Source organism: Pteropus vampyrus, unplaced genomic scaffold (genome assembly GCF_000151845.1).
Source record: "Pteropus vampyrus isolate Shadow unplaced genomic scaffold, Pvam_2.0 Scaffold61, whole genome shotgun sequence".
Lineage (NCBI taxonomy): Eukaryota > Metazoa > Chordata > Mammalia > Chiroptera > Pteropodidae > Pteropus > Pteropus vampyrus.
Window position 1 is genome coordinate 731,021 of NW_011888842.1, and position 16,592 is coordinate 747,612.

The 16,592-nt window shown below is 41.6% G+C and overlaps 1 protein-coding gene across 22 annotated transcripts in view; it reads left to right on the top strand.

Annotated features, from left to right (window-relative positions):
• Window positions 1–16,592, top strand: part of ZNF618 (zinc finger protein 618) — a 171,730-nt gene that overhangs the window by 136,442 nt on the left and 18,696 nt on the right. For 5 of the 22 annotated variants that reach the window (XM_011360920.1, XM_011360923.1, XM_011360922.1 and 2 more), the window contains 4 exons: window positions 2,298–2,357; window positions 2,901–2,990; window positions 12,523–12,762; window positions 16,424–16,507. In XM_011360920.1, the coding sequence (XP_011359222.1) occupies window positions 2,298–2,357; window positions 2,901–2,990; window positions 12,523–12,762; window positions 16,424–16,507 (474 nt within the window). Of the gene's footprint in view, window positions 1–2,297; window positions 2,358–2,900; window positions 2,991–12,522; window positions 12,763–12,812; window positions 12,933–16,423; window positions 16,508–16,592 lie in introns of all 22 variants that reach the window. The other 17 variants (XM_011360930.1, XM_011360931.1, XM_011360932.1 and 14 more) reach the window with 11 other exon arrangements.

The window sequence follows — 16,592 nt, forward strand, 5'->3', positions numbered from 1 at the left end:
ATAGAAATTCTTAGGTCCATGCCACACCAGTGGAATCAGAACTTCTGGGGTGGCGCCCAGCATCTGTGCTATAAGTCTCTCTAGATGTTTCTTATATATGCTAAAGTTCGAGAAGCACCAAGTTAAACTCCCCTTCTCAATAGTAATAGTCAAGAAAATATTTCCTGCTTGATTATAACAATTAGAGAAATATAACATATACTATTTAAAATAATGAAGAATGTTGGAAAATAACTGAATATTGGAGAATAATGGAAAGGCAAAGAAAAGACTTCGTATATGAAGCAATTGAAAACTAAGGGAATAAACCAGAAAGGGTAGAGCATGAGGGTAAAAAATCATGAAACAAGTAAAACTAAGCCAATTATAGCAATCAAAGCAAATGGTGTGTTCTCCTTTATTAGAAGACAAAGATTCTCAGGTTAATTTAAAAGAATTCAATTATTAATGGTTTATTAGAGGTATACCAAGTTAATTCTTTATCTTTTCCTCTTCTCTTTCTCAGGAAACTCTTTGCCACTTCCTTAACTAAATTGAATTTCCGGTTAGAATTTTCATAGCATAGCAAATGTCTCCTTAAGAGCACCCATCATGGTTGCATTTCTAAATTTTTGTGGTTATTTGATTACTTGATTTTTCTGTGTTCTTTTCCAGACTAAGTTCCTTGAAGGCAGGAACCATGAATCTTTTTGCTCAATATTTTGTGCTGGCATTTATTTTTAGCACAGTGTCTGTGTAATGAATGAAAGTACAGGAAAACTCAGGGAAATGTCTTTAGGCATATGCAAACAAGTAGGAAGGAGGATCTGACAAAGTAATTACCAAGAATTAATAACAGTAATGCCAGACGAACTGTATAATTAAATGTTAGAGCAGTGGTTCTTCACCTTTCCCGTGCATCAGAATTTTCTAGGGGGCCTATTAAAACACAGGTCACTGGATCCCATCCCTAGAATTTTTCTTTTGGGTGTGTCTTGGGCAGGTCCTGAGAATGTGCATTTCTGACAGGTTCCCAGGCGATGCTGATGCTGCTGGGCCAGAGACCACACTTTGAGAAGTTACTGTGTTAGAAAATAGGGTAATGTTAATAAAGGGTGCAGTTCACAGTGAAGATTTTGATTTCTTGAGCCTAGATGCACCAGGCAATGTTGTATCCAAATATACAAAATAAACTTAGAACGACAGTGAAATAGAAGGGCTTATCATATTTAGTCTTAGACAGAGCAAAGACAAATAAGATTATATAGGGATAGGGTTTGAATAATATAATTAATACAGTTGGTCTAACAAATAGCAAATAGATCTTTTTCAGTGCTCATGAATTAGTTACAAAAATTATTTAACTATGAAAAAAATTTTAAAGCTTCTATATTGAGAGAAAAGCCATAAACAGAAGAAGCAGCCAATTTGAGGAAAAAAATACAGTTAACATATAGGACAAAATGATTTAAAAAGGGTAAATATACCTATAGAAACGTTGGCTATAAACACAAATGGGAAAGTCACAAAGAGAAACTACAGTTAATTAAACATGAAAAATAGTCAATTTCCTTACAAGTCAAAGAAGTGGAAAATAAAACCAGCAGTGCAATACAGTTCCCCATATCAATCACAATTTAAGAAGGTAATAATACTTAATGCTGGCTATAGTGTATGGAAACAGTCGTTTTCACATCTTTCTGATTGAGATAAAAATTGGACCAACCTTTTGATAGTATTTGGTGCTGTGGTTATCAAAAGCCTTAAAAATGCTTAATTTATCCTGTGGAAATAATGTGCAAAGATTATGCATGATAATCTTTATTTTGCAATGATGTGCAAAAAGAATGAGCAAACACAAAAATTTCTACAAGGATGTGGATCACAGCATTTTTTTAATATATATATATAAGGAAAAATTTTTTGAAACAATCTAAATGTTCCCTGGTATAGGAGACTGGCTCAGCAAATTCTAGAGTCCAGTGGGAACCGTGCAGCCAATAAATGCAGTAGAGATCGAACTTTATTGATTAAGCAAGATGTCCACAAAGTATCGTTGATTGAATGCACCAGGTTACAAAGAAGATATAGATTAGAGCTGCTAATTCAAGGCCCGCAGGAGCCAGACAGATGATGTCAATGAGAAGTATGCCCCAGATGAGATGGGAGTGAGGGGTGGGGTTTGGGGTAAGTGGCAAGGTGCACGTTCTACCCAAGGGGTAGCGGCTGCTCTTTGTTTGGGGATTACAGATGATTGAAATTTCTCTTATTTTTTTTTTAAATTTTGTATTTATCAGTATTTTATAATTTTCCCCCAGTGAACAATATTACATCAGAAATTTTTAAGAAGAAAGAAGTTAGGCAGACCCAAAAGAGAGGTAAAGACAAAGTCCGGTAGGACCTGAGAGGAAGAAGTGACCTCTTCTGTGGGGGGCGGGGTGGGGGTTGCTTGGGGGCAGGGAAGATATAGAAATGAGGGGACCCAAATATGGCCATTGCAGAGGACAGGACTTGCAAAGGGGCTGCTAGAGGTTGGCACTGGAGGTCAGCTCAGGTCACCACACATTTCCTGAGCACTGGGGCTTGGGGGTGGAGCAATGAAGGAGAACAGTGTGTGCCAGGTACTGTTCTAAGCACTTAATGTATAAATTTAATCCTCGCAGCAATCCTATAAGGTGGTCCTATTGTTACCCCCATTTTACAGATAGGAAAACTGAGGCACAGAGAGGTTAAGAGATTTGCCCAAGGTCACACAGCTCAAAATAGCAGAGCTGAGATTTGAACCCAGGTAGTCGATGCAAATGGGCTCCTGATTCTAGCTGATGGCCCCGGAATGAGGAGTTTTAGGGGAGGGAGCACGCTGCTGCTGCTGGATTGGAGCCAGGTACCTATTCCCACACTTGCCTCTTCTTCTTGGACAGAAACCGGCAATTACACCTGTGAATTCTGCGGAAAGCAGTACAAGTACTACACGCCCTACCAGGAGCACGTGGCCTTACATGCCCCCATCAGTGAGTACCTTTTGTTGTTGGGGGAGGGGTGGGCCAGTCCCACTCTGGGGCTTTGCCAGGGGAGTGTGGAAGCAAAGGTGAGCTTGGTTTTGGGCCATTCTCTAGGTGGCCAGGTGTGACATGGGGCTACCTTACTCTAGTAGCTGGAATAGCTGAGAAAGCCCTACCGTTAAGCCAGGAAAGCCGGAGTCATCCCTTGGTAGACTTGGAGCATGGGCACCTCTCGTCTAAGTCCTTCAGTGGCCCTGTCCCTACCTCCTCTAAGTTCTCCAAATCATGTGGTTCTTACGTCCCCTTTTGCCCCAAAGCTAGTGCCATGTGATACAGCCTCAGTCTGAAGCCATGCTGGGTCTAACACACGCTAGGGCAAGGCCAACTAGACAGGATAGCTCCCTCTTTGCCCTTGGTAGTGGAAAAGAGTAAGAAGCTAGAGGGAGTGCTAAACTGGGACTCAGATCCCTAGGTATTAATCCCAGGAGGGTCGCAGACTTAAATGTGACCTTGGACAGGCCCTGTCCTGTTTCTGGCCCCCAATCTCTCTTTCCTCCCTTGACTGGAATGGGAAAGTTTCTAAGGGCCCTTTTCACAGGGACATCCTGGCCTTTTGTTCTCTTGATGCTTATTTCCTATCTTTCCTTCTGAATGTCAGAGGGGGCTCCATCCTTAGTACTTCAAGTGTGCGAGCTAGGAGGCCCTCCGTCCTCAGCCAAAATTCTGATGGGTGGGGCTTAACCAGAGCTGCAGGGCAGCAGGGCAGGATGCTTAGGAGTGGATGCAGGACTGTCCTTGCTTTTGTTTCTCAGGGCAGAGCTATGCAGATCCCATTTCCCAGTCTCTGGATGGGAAGACTTAGGTCCAGAGACAGGGAGGGTTACACAAGGTCAGCAGGGGTTTAAGCTGCCTATTATGGTCTGGGAGGCCCGTGACCCTTCTGGATCTCTGAAGATAGCAGCACAGGCAGATGGCCCCTCCAAGGGCATTCGGATGGGCAGGGAGAGGTGTACAGAGCTTAAAGAATGGTGCAGGCAGCTTCCCCAGAGAGTCTTCCCTGCTGGGCAGAATACCCGTGAGAGCTTCCATCCTGAGGTTGATAGCTGAGCTAGGATTCTTGCCCTGCTGAGCCTCTGACTGCTGCGTGACCTCGTGCCTGTCATTTCCCTTCTCTGGGCTCAGGTTTCCCATCTGTGAAGCTCTTGAGGTTTTCCAGCCCAGGGGTCTGGATTCTAGGCATCTCCAGCATGAAGAGATCCTCAGGCAGGCGTCCCTAATGGCCCAGCTAGAGAAACTCACCCAGCCACCCAGGCTCGGGGTATATCAGTCATCCAATTTCTACCAGCATGTCTGGCTGGGTCCTGTGAGCTTCCTTTTGGTGGGCACTACCCATCCATTTGACTCACTAATGGTAATGGTATTGGTGCAAATCATCAGGGCTGTGGCTGGCCTTGAGCTCCATGGCCTCAACCCCTCTGGGGATCCTTCTTTCCATGGGCCAGGACTGGCAGCTCTGTGTAAGCACCTGCCCTGATGCCTAGAGGGGATACTACCCAGAATGCACTTAGGTGTTGGTCGCAAGGCCAGCATGCAGCCGTCGCTTCAACCTTTGCAGAATGCCTTCAGTGCTGCTTCTGCTCTTCCCCCTAATGGCTTCCTGGAACAAGTGGAGTAAAGCCATGGAGTTATTAAGAGGGGGAGCTTGGCTTTGGACCTTGGCAGGTGAGCTCCAGGCCCATACTCATAACCATGAAGCTATCCTGCATCCCATGTCAGATGGTACAGCATGAAGAGGGTGCACTGCTTGCACCCTGATTTCTTCCTTAATGTCCAGGTGCTTCTTTCCTGAAGAGCTGTCTGCTGTTCCTGTTCCTCATTTTCTTTTTATCTCTGTTACAGACTCTCTGTCTTTTGCATCTGTTGGTTGAATAAATCTCTTTTCTATTGCTCACTCAAGTCTGGTGACTCTAGGATCATCTGTGTTTAAAATGCAGCATGAGAGATTTAGGCAAGATCCTACAGATGACCAATTCTCCAAGGTTGACCAATAGCCCCTCCAGTGGCCTTTGGATCACCTTTGGCTCTAGAGGTTTGTGTGTCCATGGATTCTGCATGAAATTAGGGGCCAGACTTGACGGCTTCAGGTGATACCCAGGGCCAGGCCTTGAAAAAACCCTGGGTTTGGTGAGACTATCCATAGGGACCTAGGCTGACTGCAGAAGTTATTATGAATGGAGTCATAATATATACTCTTTTGTGTCTGGCTGCTTTCACTCAGCAAAATGTTTTTAAGTTTATACATGTTGTTAAATATATCAGTTGTTCATTCATTTTTACTGCTGAGCAATATTCCATTGTGTGAAAAAAATACTGGTTTGTTTAGCTCTTTGCTTGTTAATTTGAGTTGTTTCCTGTTTTAGGCTATTATTGAATAAAGCTGCTATGAAAATGCTTGTACGAGGCTTTTTGTGGACAGACATGATCGTTTCTTTTGGCTAAAGAACAAGGAGTAGAATTGTTAAGTCATAGGGGAGAGTATGTTTAACTTTTAAGAACTCACTAACCATTTTCCAAAATGACTAGCATATTACACTCTCATCGGTCACTAATTCCACGTTCTTGCCAACATTTGGTGGCAATAAGCTCTTTAATTCTAGTTGTTCTGGGGAGCATGCAGTGGTATTTATGTTGTTAATTTGTATTTTTCTGATGACTAATAATGTTGAGCACTTTCATTTGTTTTTTGGCCATTTGTATATTTTACTTTGGAAACTAAGTCTTTTGCCTGTTTTTTGGTTGGGTTGTTTGTCTTTTTATTATTAAGTTACAGGAGTTTTTTATACTAGATCAGGGCCTTTATCAGTGACTATTTTCTCTCAGTCTTTGGCATGCCTGTTGATTTTCATACAGTATCTTTTCTTTCGATGAGCAGTTGTTTTTCATTTTGGTGAAGTCTGATTTATTATTATTTTCTGTGGTTAGTGCTTTCTGGATCCTAACCAGAATATCCTTAACCTACCTCAAGATGGTGATGATATTCTCCTTTATTATCTTTTAGAAGCTTTGTAATTTTAGCTTTTGCATGTAGGTCTGTGGTCCATTTCACCTTAATATTTGTAAATGATGATAGGCATGAGTTGAGATTGATTTCATTCCAAACAGATATCCAGTTGTTCCAATATGATTTGTTGAAAGGATTGCCTTTTCCCCGTTACATTGCATTGGGACCTTTGTTGAAAATCAATTGAATGTATAAGTAAGTGAGTTTATTTCTGCTCCATTGATTTATTTGTCTCTGCTATGCCAGCATGGTCTTATTTGCTGGAGTTTTATAGTAAGTCTTAAATCAGGTACTCTCAGTTTTTCAATGTCCTTTTTAAAGAATATTTGTCTATTTTAGGAACTTCGCTTTTCCTTATAAATGTTAATATTTTTGTCAATTACTACAAAAATATCTAACTGGGATTTTATTTAAGATTACACTGCATCTATAGACAGATTTGGGGAGAATAGACATAATAATACTGAGACTTCCAATCCATGAACATGGTATCTCTCTCCAGGTATTTAAGTCTTTTAATTTCTATCAGCAGTAGTTTGTACTTTTCAGAGTAGAGGTCTTGCACATATTTCATTAAATTACCTCCGAGTATTTTATATTTTTCGACATTACTGTGATTTTTTTTGTGTGATTTTTAATCATTGTTGGTAGTACATGCAAACACAGTTGATTTTTCAGAATTGTATTTGTAACCTACAACTTTGCTAAAATAACTTGTATTAATTCTAATAGTTTATTTTTAGATTCTTGGGATTTTCCTTGTATATACTAATGTCATCTGCTAATAAAGACAATTTTATTTCTTTCTTTCCAATCTGTATTCTTTTTATTATTATTTTCTTCTTTATGTACTGGTTAAGACCCTCCAGTACAATGTTAAATAGAAGAAATAAGTGGTTATCTATGCCTTGTTCCCAGTCATAGGGTTCAGTTTTTCATCATTAGGTATTGTGATTTTCATCATTAAATATAATGTTAGCTGCAGTAGATTTTCATAGATGCCCTTTGTCAGTTGAGGAATTTACCTTCTCTTCCTAGTTTACTGAAAAGGTTTATTATTTTATCATCAAATTGATGTTAACCTGTTTTTCCCACATCTGTTGAGATGATTCTATGATATTTTATTCTAATAATGTGAATTACATGGATTGATTTTTTAAAATAAGTCATTATGCCTATACTTTATTAAAATGAATTAAGACTATCAGAAAGTCAAACTGTGAAATGAACTGAAGAAGGTTACAATGTTAGGATGTTTCATCTTTGCCAGAAGGATGACTTCTTTCTTTGAAGCTTCTTTTTCTTGACTAGGTATCTAAATTAGTTTAAGACCTAGGGTAGTTTGTAAATTTAATTTGCTTTCAAGAACATGTTTTCTGATCATTTCTATCTGAAATTCCCCAGAATTTTACCTGGCTTTAATATCATTCCCCAAACTGACCCTTCAGGGACAGAGAACTGCATTCCTAGGATTAGCAGTGTGCCCCATGTTCAATCAATGGTTTGTTAATGATGATCATAATCAAGGAAATGTTTCTGGTGAAGTTTTTTAAACACCTTTATTGAGGTATATTGTTATACAGTAAAGGGCCTGTATTTAAAGTGTACAATTTGATAAGTTTTGACCTATGTAGGCAGCCATGAAACCGTCATTGCAATCAATATTATGAACATATCCATCACTCCCAGAAGTTTCTTTGTGCCCTTTTATAAACACTTGCTTACCACTTCCTCATCCTTAGGCAAGCACTGGTCTGCTTCCTATTACTACAGATTAGTTAGCATTTTCTAGAATATTACATACATGAGATCTTATAGCGTGTACTCTTTTATTATGTGTATGGGGGGATCTGGCTTTTTTCACTTGCCATAATTGTTCTAAGATTCATTCATGTTTGCACGTATTAGTACTTCATTCCTTTTAATTTATGGGTAGTAGTAGTCCATTGTCTAGATACAGTAAGTCCTCACTTAATGTTGTTAATAGGTTCTGTGACTTTAAGCGAAATGATGCATAGCAAAACCAATTTTAATATAGGCTAATTGATATAAACAAGAGTTAAGTTCCTACTGCATCTCATCAATATTATAATGAAACAACATTAAATGAATGACAGTATTCAAGGACTTATTGTATAGAAACCACCGTTTCCTTTCTTTACTTATGCATGGACAATTGGGTTGTTCTGGTTTGGAGCTAATACAAATAAAGTTGCAGTGAACATTCCGGTACCTGTCTTTATATGAACAAATGCTTTTATTTCTCTTGGGTAAATATCTGGGAGTGGAATGGCTGGATTATATATAGATGTATGTTTAACTTTTAAGAAACAGACAGATTATTTTTTAAAGCTGTTATGCGATGTTACATTTCAGCCGGCAGTGTACTTTCCTTTTCATGTAATGTTCTTGTATAATTTGGGTATCAGAGTAATGCTGGCCTCATAGAATGCGTTAGAAAGAATATTCCCTGAGTGGAGTGTCAAGTAGGTTGCACTGACTGATAATGCAACCTCTATACCTTTTCAGGCTTATATTGGGAGGGACATGTTAAAAATCCAAAACTTTAATTATAGGCACACTGTTTCTCCCTTCAGTTCTGTCAGATTTTGATTCATGTATTTTGAAACTTTGTGTTTAGATGCACACACTTAGGATCATTATGTCTTGATGAACTGACCCTTTTAAAATTGTGCAATGTCCTTCTTTATCTCCAGTAATATCTGTTGTCCTGAAATCTACTTTATCTGATATTAATGTAGTTACTATAGCTTTCTAAGGATTAGTGTTTGCATGGTATATATCTTTTCACCCTTTTCTTTTAATCTATGTATGCCTTTATATTTGAAATGCATACTTATAGTTGGTTCTCAACCCTTTATCCGGTCTGGCAGTCTCTGCCTTTTAAATGAAGTGTTTAATCCATTTACATTTAACATAATTTATTAATATGCTTGGATCTAAGTTTACCATCTTGTTGTATTTCTTTTTACCCCATTTCTTCTTATTGTTCATTGTTCTTTTCTTTTTTTTTTGCCTTCTTTAATATTAATCAGGAATTTAAAAACTATCCTGTTAGCTTTCTAGCTATGCTTCTCTTTCTTTAGTGGTTACTTTGTGGTTTATAATATATATCTTTAATGTGTTGTAGTCTACCATGAATTTATATCACACATCACACATAATGTGAGAACCTTGTAACTTCCATTTACTTCCCTTCTGTCCTTTGTGCTATTCTTATACATATAAGCCCAAATAAGTTATAAACCCAACAATTATTTATTTTACTTTAAACATTCAATTATTTGTTAATTAAGAAATAATAAAATGCTTTATATATTCATGTATTTATCATTTTCTGTACTTTGTATAAATCTGAATTCCCTCTATTATCATTTTCCTTTATTCCCTGAAAAACTTCTGTTAACATTTCTTAAATTTTAGGTCTGTCGATAAAAGATTCTCTTAACCGAAGATGTTTTTATCTCACCTTTTCTTTTGAAGGATATATTTTCTAGATATGAAATTCTAGATTGAGAAAAAACTTTTTTCAGCACTTTAAAAATGTCATTCTTTTGTCTTCTCGCTTATGTTGTTTCTGATGTGAAGTCAGATCATTCTGGTTGTTATTCTATATTTAATGTATCTTCTTTCTCTGGATGATTTTATATATCTCTGTATTACTGATTTTTAGTAATTTGATTATGGATGTGTAATTTTCTTTGGGTTTATCCTGTTTGGGATCCATTGAGCTTCTTGGATCAATAGGTTTATATTTTTCACCAAATTTGAAAATTTTCCATTTAATATTTTTGTAAATATTTTTTCAATTTCTCTTCCATCTCTTGTTGTGACTTTATTTATGTATATGTTAGGTTGTTTGATGATGTTTACAGATAAACTAAAGCTCTGTTCGGTGTTTCATCCTTGTTTTCCTTCTGTGCTTCAATTTGGAGAGTTTCAAGTGCCCAATCCTCAAGTTCACTGATCTTTTCTTTTACAGTGTCTACTTTGTTTTATTAGAAATATTCTAAAGTGAATTTTTCATTTCAGCTGTTACGTTTTTCATGTCTGTAATTACCACTTGGTTCCTTTTTACATTCTTTCTTCATTATGTTCATATTATCTTTTAAATCTTTGAGCATATTTATAATTGCTTTAAGGTCCTTGACTACAAATTCCATTATCTTTGTCATTTCTTGTTTCTCTTAACTGTTTTTTCCCCCCTTTGGACTATTACTTTTTTTTTGCTTCGCCCGATGAGTACATTTTTATTTTGTGCTGTACATTATGGACGCAATGTTGTTGAGTGTCTGGATTTTGTTATCTTCCTTTGAACTGTTAAATTTTGTTCTGGCAGATAGTTATTTTACTTACAGATCAGCTTGATACTTCAAAGTCCTGTTTTTAAGTCTCTCTGGATCTTGTTTTTAAGCTGTGTTAGGGCAAGTCTGGAGTATAGTAGTCTCTCCTTATCTGCAGTTTTGCTTTCCGTGGTTTTAGTTACCTGTGGTCAACCATGGTTCAAAAATATTAAATGGAAGATTCTAGAAATAATTTATGTTTTAAATTGTGCACTGTTCTGAGTAGCTTGATGAAATCTCATATCATCCTGCTCCATTCCTCCTGGAACGTGAATCATCTCTTTGTCCAGCATATCCATGCTATCTATATAACTACCCACCCCTTAATCACTTAAAAGCTGTCTCAGTTATCAGATTGATTGTCACAGTATCACAGTGCTTGTGTTCAAGTAAACCTTATTTTGCTTAATAATGGCCCTAAAGCCATTCATTTAACTTTTATTACACTATATTGTTATAATTGTTCTTTTTCATTATTAGTTATTGTTAATCTCTTAGCGCACCTAATTTATAAATTAAACTTTATCATAGATATATGTGCAGAGGAAAAACCATAGCGTATCTAGGATTTGGTACTATCCAAAGTTTTAGGCATCCACTGGGAGTCTTGGAACATATCCCCTATGGATAAAAGAGAACACTGTAATCTTTATTCTAGGGTTAGAGTAATCCTTCCAAGGCATTGCTTCTCTGGATCATGCCCAGGGTATTCAGCAAGGTCTCTCCTGTATGGCAGGTAGGAGCTCAAATGCCCTTTGTGTAACCTCTGACTCCTTACTCAGCTCACAGCCCCCCTGTTGGTCACCAGGCTTTGCAGAGGCTCCCTCTGCACATATCGGCCTGGCATTCAGCCAAAGACTTCATGGGTGCCCCCCCCCCCCCCCCCCCCCCCCCTTTCTGCCCCCCTCTCTCTCTCTCTCTCTCTCTCTCTCTCTCTCTCTCTCTCACACACACACACACCCCCCCCCATGCACATTTCTGGAGTTCTTTTTTTTTGCCTGGTTCTTTCATCTTTATTATTCTGTCTTGCAAATTTTAGCTACCTCAGAAACCCTGAACTCTGATCACTGTCTCCTCAGTTGAGTTAGATTGCTCTGCTTCCTTTGGGCTTCACCTCTGTGCCATGGTCCAGAAAGTCTCTCCAGGCAGAATGATCATGGGGCTCACGACAGGTCTTTCATGCATCACAGTCCTGCACTTCCTGCTGTTCAAGATCTGAAAACTGTTGTTTCATGTATTTTGTCCAGCTTTACAGATGAATTTGGAGGAAAGCTAGTCCTATACAAGTTGCTCCATCACAGCCAAAACTGTAAGAGCTCCAAGTTCTCTTTCTAAGACTAAAATCCACAAGAAGAGTTTCTCAAATTAGACTTCTCTTGCATCACGTCTCCCATTCATGTCTACTTCCAGCCTCTGAGCTGAGCACACTATTCCCATTTGCGCTGAATGCATTTTTACACCCCTCTACCTACTAAAGGCTTCAGGGAGACCCCCCGAGTCTCTCCGCCCACTCAGCTGCAGTTACTTTTTTTGTATTCTTATATTCTCTGAAATATTTTGCTCCAGTTAAATTTCGAGCTTCACAAAAAGAAGAGACCACTGTGTTCTCTTGTTTTTAAATATTTCTTTATGTGAAAATATATCATGTTTCTTACAAGAGCAATCAGCCTGTCTGTCTAAAACTCTCCCTTTTCTCGGTGAAAGCCCAGATAGGAATTCTAGCCTGATAACATTCCATGTGAGAAGGTCAACAGATGGTGTAAACTATTAAGTGAAATGAGTTGGGAGCATGGAAAATTCGTCCTGACTCAGCCCCAACCTACTCTGTGACCCTGGAGTGGTGCGTGTACCTCCCTGAGCCTCCACATCCCCATCTGCCTTATATTCTAGGGGCCTTTGGGAGGATAATATGTGAGGTAGGCTTACCTCGAGGAGAAGCTGAGGAAGGTTCTAGACTCTCGGACTTTCTCAGGCTCTGGGTAAGAGTGAGAGAGTCTTTGCTTTCTGTGGACTGAGACCAGGTTTTATCCCTCGAGCCTGGGGGTCTGTGGCTCAAGAGGCCACTTACTCAGCCAGCTCTGAGGGCTCTCAGGGACTGAGAGCGTGACCCTCTCAGGTACCGCCCCCGGGTGGGAGCCACCGGACGATCCAGACACGGGCTCTGAGTGCTCACATCCAGAGGTCTCCCCATCTCCACGCTTCGTGGCAGCGAAGACCCAGACGAACCAGTCGGGGAAAAAAGCTTCGGCCTCCGTGGTCCGATGCGCCACCCTCTTACACCGCACCCCTCCAGCCACCCAAACCCAGACGTTCCGCACTCCAAATTCAGGATCTCCGGCAAGCAAGGCAACCGCAGGTACCAATGGCCTATGTAACCCCACACTTCCTCCACTCCCTGCCCTACAGCCACCTGCCACAGCTGTGCCCGAGGTCATTGTTCCCTTGCAAGAGCAGGAGTGGAGGTCCCATCGTTCTCTGAGACGAATCTGAGTCCCAGCTCTGCCTCTGGCTGGCCCTCCAACCATGGTGAGCCACCTAACCTCTCTGAGTCTTAGGGTTTCTTACCTTAAATCAGAGAATTGTATGAGTTTGGTTTGCACACTTCTTTTTTTTTTTGAAACAGAAGATTATTTTTCCCAAGTCATGGCCCAAAGTGTTAAAAATAAATGTTTTTAAATTAATTACCAACATTTAAATATTAGATTGTATGTAAAATTTGATTTCTAGCTGACTTTGAAAAGTCAGTTTTGCACTCGTGGGCCCACTTTCCTGCAGGGTGACAATCGTCTTGGGACAGAGCCACAGCTGCCTCCTTTCATAGAGCATGTGCTCTCCACTTTTCCACAGTCCCCACCACTCCTTCCTGTCTACCCAACACAATGGCCATGTGGCAGGTGTCATTTCTCATCATGATCACTCTGTTTGTTGTCTGTCTTACATCCAGCCCAATTCATTCATTTATGTCACCTGCCTGGACCCTCTTGGCATGAGATTGCATCCCCCATTTTTCAGAAAACCCAGATCTAAAAACTCATTTCTACAAAGAGCTGCTTTCCAGGAAGCTGAGTGGTTGACCTGGAGCTCTGTTCTCTTGCCCTTTCTCTACCTACTACTAACTATCCAAGAAATTGCTCCATGACCGTAGCCCAGTGTGAGACTGATAGACACCAGCTCCACGGTTTTCTGAGTCCGTGCAGAAAGGGGCTCAGACTCCAGGAGAGTGAACAGGCAGTGATAGGTTAACAGCAGCACTGTGTGCTAAGTACCAGTTATCAGAAATCCTGCTTCATACCTGGATGGAACGAGCCTTGAACCTCCTGCCTGGATATGTGGCATGTAGGGTAGAGTGATGATGTGGTCCCTCTGGGACCGTGGGCCTTTCAGTTGCTTTCAAGAGGCCCATAGCCATTTATTAAATTCACAAGCTATCAAACTGAGAACAGAGTTAAATCTACTGGTCCAGTAGATTGGACCAGTGACATAGCCAAGTGACTAGTTGTGCTTGCCTTTATTCTTTGGTTCAGGAGACTCCTTTTGGGCAAGGATGTGGTTCTTAAAAATGTCTGAAGATAGGCTTATTGTGCTTAGATCTCCCAAAAGGAGAGTAAGTAATTAATCAACCTTAAAGGTAATGGTTTTTCAGGTACTGTGTTGAGAAAAGCCAATAGCTGTTGTATTTTTGCAGCAGTAGTCACATATTAGACCGTTCATCATGGGCTCATTGGTGGTAGATGTTGGCTCAACTGAATAATGGGATCATGGCTTTCAGATTTTGCTTTTTACTCTTGACCTGGTGGCTAGGAGTTTTTATGGCTGTAGTTTCCTTAGAGATCAGCTTGCAAGGGGCCGTGTGGTCTGTGGCAGCTCTCAGAACTCAGTGCCTCCAAGTAAACATCCAGCAAGCTATGGGCCTTGCCTGTGGTTGCCTTTATGTGACTTGGAAGACTTGGGGGCAAGGGTGTCACACCTAGCTTTACAAGATAGGCAGGGCAGAGGACACCAGATTGTGAGCAGGAACTGGCATGTTAGAGCTAGAAGTTGTCACTGCCCTCTTCACGCCAGAATAGGTGCTCTTCCTGTGTGATTGTATGGATCTGTGCGTGGGACCTCACCTATGGTGTTGTCCACTGGTTTGCAGCCAGAGGTGCCTATGGCAGGCATAGCTGATCAAAATTTGCATCATCAACTGAGTAATAGGAAACTAATTATAACTTCAGTTCTCCTAAGTTCTTCCAGTGTGTTGGTTAGGCTACACGAAGATCCTCCGCAGATGGGTAAGCATCCCCCTGCATGCACAAGGATTAAGACAGAGAAAGGAATCACTTGTTAAAAAAGCAGCATCTGCCTCGAGAATGAAGTCTTTTTATTCTGCCATCTGAGAAGGCGTGTCCAGCCCCAGGAACTTGACCATCTCACTTTCCTATTTTTTTTTTCCCACCTGTAAAATGGAAATGACAACTTGAACCTCACAGAGCTGTCTGGAGGATTAAGGGAAACCGTGGGTGTAAGGTGTCTGTCTGGACCAGTGCCTGGAACATAGTAGGTACTCAGTAAATGAGAGCCCTCGCCCCTAGACAGAATTTGGGGGCTTCGCCAGTTTACAGATGGCATCTTGAAGGAGGCAAATGTGTAGCTCTCAGCCCAGGCATTCCAAAAACACATTTCGAAGAGAGGGCCATCCTTGCAATGCTGCGGGCAGCCTCTGCAAAAAGGAAGCTGCGTCAGGAAGTATTGTGGGGGTCGAGGTACAGGGCATTGAGCGGGGCCTGCAGGAGCCGCCTCTGATTTCCATCACCCCGAGGATCTGGCTCCCACAGTATGAGCACTTGCCGTTCTGGCGTGGGGTAGACTGGGTGACAGTGGCATTTCCCAAAGCGGATTCCTGAAGTCACTGTTTTTGAAGGATATTAAGGAATGCAATATTTAAAAAATGGGTTTTAGTGGCCAAGTATGTTTGAGAAGGCTGAGTTAAATAAAGCTAAATGGATCTCATTCTGGTCCAAACTTCTCAGAGCCTTTGATATCCTCGTGCAAGTTGTTTCTCCTTAAGAAAGGGGCCGGGTCAGCGGCTCATTCTAAATTGAGTTGTTCCCAGAAGCCTGTATTCCCCTCGATCCTCCGGCATCCCACTGTGCCAAGAGAAGCTTAGAAAAGCCAGGTTACCTTCCAGCTCAGATGTCCTGTGTCAGTACCTTCTGCAGGTGGGGCTGGAAGTGGGGACTAAATTCGTGTTTTTCCACTTGTTGGACCTTATTCTCTGCCCTTTGGGACTTCCGGACAGCACCCAGGAGAGGCTGAGCCACTCAGGAGAGTGCCACCTGTGAGCAGAGACACTCCAGACATCACCCTGGAGCTAATCCTTTCCCTGGGATGAATGCTGTCCAGACCTCCCCTGGTTTTTGGCCTCCCAGGATTTGGGGCTGCCCGAGTTCTTCCTCCCAGGGTGCCTCTCCACCACCCACTGACCACTCAGCTTGTGGAAATGGATCAACTGGCCCTCCTGCTCTGCCAGAGCCACCACCAGGAGACAGTCTTGTCATCCTCCCTGCTCCTTTGTGAGGCCTTTGACTGCAAAATGTGGCAGAGGGAGTAGTGGGGGCGAGGGTGGGGCAGGTCCAAATTACTCAGTGTCACAAATGTGGCTCTCCAGGGGCCAAGGATGGGAGATCCAGGCCATCTGCTCACTTGGCTGGATTTCATGTGTGCTCTTGGACTTGTCACCCACACATCCCCCCATGCCTGGACCTCCACGCATTCTGGGCACTGTCAGGAGGGTGTCTTGGGGCCCTGACAAGGTATCAGGTAATTCAGGTGAGCCTGAGGAGCTGAGGAGTCTGGTTTGTGGTCCTGGAGCTGGTTCTCCCAGCATAGAGCCCCGGGCCCTCCCCAGCCCAGGGGCCAGCAGCACTCTTTCCAGGTACCCTAGCCTCTGAGCTGCCTCTGGGATGCTCCACCTCTGGACCTAGTGCTGATCCATCACCATCATTTTCTCTTGCTCTCTCCTGTCCCCCACCCAGCAGAAAGCGCTTTCAGTCGGAGAGTAGAAAGCAAAGCACAAAACCACTTTGAAGAGACGAATAGCAGTTCCCAAAACTCCAGCGGTGAGTGTACCCCGAGATGGCTGTCCTGTCCTGTCCTGTGGCTGCCACCTCCATTTGCTCCCAGTCATGACGGTGGCAGGTGCTT